This window comes from Oncorhynchus keta, chromosome 4 (assembly GCF_023373465.1).
Source record: "Oncorhynchus keta strain PuntledgeMale-10-30-2019 chromosome 4, Oket_V2, whole genome shotgun sequence".
In the NCBI taxonomy this organism is placed as follows: domain Eukaryota; kingdom Metazoa; phylum Chordata; class Actinopteri; order Salmoniformes; family Salmonidae; genus Oncorhynchus; species Oncorhynchus keta.
The window spans coordinates 9,623,000-9,627,999 of NC_068424.1; the positions used below are offsets into that span (position 1 = coordinate 9,623,000).

The following is a 5,000-nucleotide window of genomic DNA, read 5'->3' on the forward strand; positions in this document are numbered from 1 at the left end:
CAGTCACATAGTCACAGAGGCACGCAGTCACACAGTCACAGAGGCACGCAGTCACACAGTCACAGAGGCACACAGTCACAGTGGCACACAGTCACACAGTCACAGAGGCACACAGTCACACAGTCACAGAGGCACGCAGTCACACAGGCACAGTCACACAGTCACAGAGGCACACAGTCACACAGTCACAGAGGCACACAGTCACAGAGTCACAGCGGCACAGAGTCACACAGTCACAGCGGCACAGGCACACAGTCACAGAGGCACGAAGTCACACAGTCACAGAGGAACAAAGTCACAGAGGCACGCAGTCACACAGTCACAGAGGCACAGAGTCACAGAGTCACAGCGGCACACAGGCACACAGTCACAGAGACACAGAGGCACACAGTCACAGAGGCACGCAGTCACACAGTCACGGAGGCACACAGTCACACAGTCACAGAGGCACGCAGTCACACAGTCACAGAGGCACAGAGTCACAGAGTCACAGCGGCACGCAGTCACACAGTCACAGAGGCACAGAGGCACACAGTCACAGAGGCACGCAGTCACACAGTCACGGAGGCACACAGTCACACAGTCACAGAGGCACGCAGTCACACAGGCACAATCACACAGTCACAGAGGCACGCAGTCACACAGGCACAGTGACACAGTCACAGAGGCACGCAGTCACACAGGCACAGTGACACAGTCACAGAGGCACGCGGTCACACAGTCACAGAGTCACACAGTCACAGAGGCACGCAGTCACACAGTCACAGAGGCACAAAGTCACAGAGGCACGCAGTCACACAGTCACAGAGGCACAGAGTCACAGTGGCACACAGTCACACAGTCACAGCGGCACGCAGTCACACAGTCACAGAGGCACAGAGTCACAGCGGCACACAGTCACACAGTCACGCAGTCACACAGTCACAGAGGCACACTTCTTGACATATAAATAAAATGATGGCTATCGTTCCACAGTGCTCCTTCAGCTTTAGGCCCAATCTGAGAGATGTGTCTCAATAGGTTTACCTGCTCAGTGCTCTGACAGTACTCACACACACACACACACACACACACACACACACACACACACACACACACACACACACACACACACACACACACACACACACACACACACACACACACACACACACACACACACACACACACGCACTGGCACACACATACACACGCAGGACAAACACGCACAAACACACGCACACACACACACACAAAAACAGACACACACACAGACACAAGACACACCCACAAGACACACCCACACATGCAAGACACACACGCACACATACACACACACATACACTCAGAGAAACACACAGAACGATGTGTCACCTGCCACCAAGTGCTGTGTAGATCAGCACAGACAAGCTCGATGATGTCACCTTGCTGAATGTTGAGGGGCGGACCACACATGGGACTGGGCACGCCGAAATAGCTCCTGGTCACCAACATCTTAGGTAGACCTGAGGGAGAAAACACAAATGGAAAAGGTCAATCAAATGGCTATCCAGACTATTTACATTGACCCTGACCCTGACCCTGACCCTGACCCTGACCCTAACCCTAACCCGGACCCTGCTAGGAAATGGACTAGTCTAACCCTGACCCTGCAAGGAGATGGACTGGTCTAACCCTGAACCTGCTAGGGGATGGACCAGTCTAACACTAACCCTGCTAGGAGATGGACCGGTCTAACCCTGAACCTGCTAGGAGATGGACCAGTCTAACACTAACCCTGCTAGGAGATGGACCGGTCTAACCCTGAACCTGCTAGGAGATGGACCAGTCTAACACTAACCCTGCTAGGAGATGGACCAGTCTAACACTAACCCTGCTAGGAGATGGACCGGTCTAACCCTGAACCTGCTAGGAGATGGACCGGTCTAACCCTGAACCTGCTAGGAGATGGACCAGTCTAACCCTGAACCTGCTAGGAGATGGACCAGTCTAACCGTGAACCTGCTAGGAGATGGACCGGTTTAACCCTGCTAGGAGATGGACCAGTCTAACCCTGCTAGGTGATGGACCAGTCTAACCCTGAACCTGCTAGGAGATGGACCGGTCTAACCCTGAACCTGCTAGGAGATGGACCGGTCTAACCCTGAACCTGCTAGGAGATGGACCGGTCTAACCCTGAACCTGCTAGGAGATGGACCGGTCTAACCCTGAACCTGCTAGGAGATGGACCGGTCTAACACTAAACCTGCTAGGAGATGGACTGGTCTAACCCTGAACCTGCTAGGAGATGGACCGGTCTAACCCTGAACCTGCTAGGAGATGGACCGGTCTTATACTAAACCTGCTAGGAGATGGACCGGTCTAACCCTGAACCTGCTAGGAGATGGATCGGTCTAACCCTGACCCTGCTAGGAGATGGACCGGTCTAACCCTGAACCTGCTAGGAGATGGACCGGTCTAACACTAAACCTGCTAGGAGATGGACCGGTCTAACACTAAACCTGCTAGGAGATGGACCGGTCTAACACTAAACCTGCTAGGAGATGGACCGGTCTAACCCTGAACCTGCAAGGAGATGGACTGGTCTAACACTGAACCTGCTAGGAGATGGACCGGTCTAACCCTGAACCTGCTAGGAGATGGACCAGTCTAACCCTGAACCTGCTAGGAGATGGACCGGTGTAACCCTAACCCTGCTAGGAGATGGACCGGTGTAACCCTGAACCTGCTAGGAGATGGACCGGTCTAACCCTGACCCTGCTAGGAGATGGACCGGTGTAACCCTGAACCTGCTAGGAGATGGACCGGTCTAACCCTGACCCTGCTAGGAGATGGACCAGTCTAACCCTGACCCTGCTAGGAGATGGACCGGTGTAACCCTGAACCTGCTAGGGGATGGACTGGTCTAACACTAAACCTGCTAGGAGATGGACCAGTCTAACCCTGAACCTGCTAGGAGATGGACCGGTCTAACCCTGAACCTGCTAGGAGATGGACCGGTCTAACCCTGATCCTGCTAGGAGATGGACCGGTCTAACACTAAACCTGCTAGGAGATGGACCGGTCTAACCCTGAACCTGCTTGGAGATGGACCGGTCTAACCCTGAACCTGCTAGGAGATGGACCGGTCTAACCCTGAACCTGCTAGGAGATGGACCAGTCTAACCCTGAACCTGCTAGGAGATGGACCGGTCTAACCCTGAACCTGCTAGGAGATGGACCGGTGTAACCCTGAACCTGCTAGGGGATGGACTGGTCTAACACTAAACCTGCTAGGAGATGGACCAGTCTAACCCTGAACCTGCTAGGAGATGGACCGGTCTAACCCTGAACCTGCTAGGAGATGGACCGGTCTATCCCTGATCCTGCTAGGAGATGGACCGGTCTAACACTAAACCTGCTAGGAGATGGACCGGTCTAACCCTGAACCTGCTTGGAGATGGACCGGTCTAACCCTGAACCTGCTAGGAGATGGACCGGTCTAACCCTGAACCTGCTAGGAGATGGGCCGGTCTAACCCTGAACCTGCTAGGAGATGGACCGGTCTAACCCTGAACCTGCTAGGAGATGGACCGGTGTAACCCTGACCCTGCTAGGAGATGGACCAGTCTAACCCTGACCCTGCTAGGAGATGGACCAGTCTAACCCTGAACCTGCTAGGAGATGGACCGGTCTAACCCTGAACCTGCTAGGAGATGGACCGGTCTAACCCTGAACCTGCTAGGAGATGGACGGGTCTAACCCTGAACCTGCTAGGAGATGGACCGGTGTAACCCTGAACCTGCTAGGAGATGGACCGGTCTAACCCTGAACCTGCTAGGAGATGGAACGGTCTAACCCTGAACCTGCTAGGAGATGGACCAGTCTAACACTAAACCTGCTAGGGGATGGACTGGTCTAACACTAAACCTGCTAGGGGATGGACTGGTCTAACACTAACCCTGCTAGGAGATGGACCAGTCTAATCCTGAACCTGCTAGGAGATGGACCGGTCTAACACTGAACCTGCTAGGAGATTGACCAGTCTAACACTAAACCTGCTAGGGGATGGACTGGTCTAACACTAAACCTGCTAGGGGATGGACTGGTCTAACACTAAACCTGCTAGGGGATGGACTGGTCTAACCCTGAACCTGCTAGGAAATGGACTAGACTAACCCTGAACCTGCTAGGAAATGGGCTAGACTAACCCTGACCCTGCTAGGAGATGGACCGGCCTAACCCTGAACCTGCTAGGAGATGGACCAGTCTAACACTAAACCTGCTAGGGGATGGACTGGTCTAACACTAAACCTGCTAGGGGATGGACTGGTCTAACACTAAACCTGCTGGAGGATGGACTGGTCTAACCCTGAACCTGCTAGGAAATGGACTAGACTAACCCTGACCCTGCTAGGAGATGGACCGGTCTAACCCTGAACCTGCTAGGGGATGGACTGGTCTAACACTAAACCTGCTAGGGGATGGACTGGTCTAACACTAAACCTGCTAGGGGATGGACTGGTCTAACACTAAACCTGCTAGGAGATGGATTAACACTAAACCTGCTAGGTTATGGACTGGTCTAACACTAAACCTGCTAGGGGATGGACTGGTCTAACACTAAACCTGCTAGTGGATGGACCGGTCTAACACTAAACCTGCTAGGGGATGGACCGGTCTAACACTAAACCTGCTAGGGGATGGACCGGTCTAACACTAAACCTGCTAGGAGATGGACCGGTCTAACACTAAACCTGCTAGGGGATGGACTGGACTAACACTAAACCTGCTAGGGGATGGACCGGTCTAACACTAAACCTGCTAGGGGATGGACTGGTCTAACCCTGAACCTGCTAGGAGATGGACCGGTCTAACCCTGAACCTGCTAGGAGATGGACCGGTCTAATCCTGAACCTGCTAGGAGATGGACCGGTCTAACACTAAACCTGCTAGGAGATGGACCGGTCTAACCCTAAACCTGCTAGGAGATGGACCGGTCTAACACTAAACCTGCTAGGAGATGGATCGGTCTAACCCTG

At 53.5% G+C, this 5,000-nt stretch overlaps 1 protein-coding gene across 3 annotated transcripts in view; it reads right to left on the bottom strand.

The window, feature by feature from the left end:
* Positions 1-5,000, bottom strand: part of LOC118372903 (guanine nucleotide exchange factor VAV3-like) — a 257,830-nt gene that overhangs the window by 68,533 nt on the left and 184,297 nt on the right. For all 3 annotated transcript variants that reach the window (XM_052499406.1, XM_052499404.1, XM_052499407.1), the window contains exon 20: positions 1,354-1,484. In XM_052499406.1, coding sequence (XP_052355366.1) covers positions 1,354-1,484 — 131 coding nt within the window. The remainder of the gene's footprint in view (positions 1-1,353; positions 1,485-5,000) is intronic.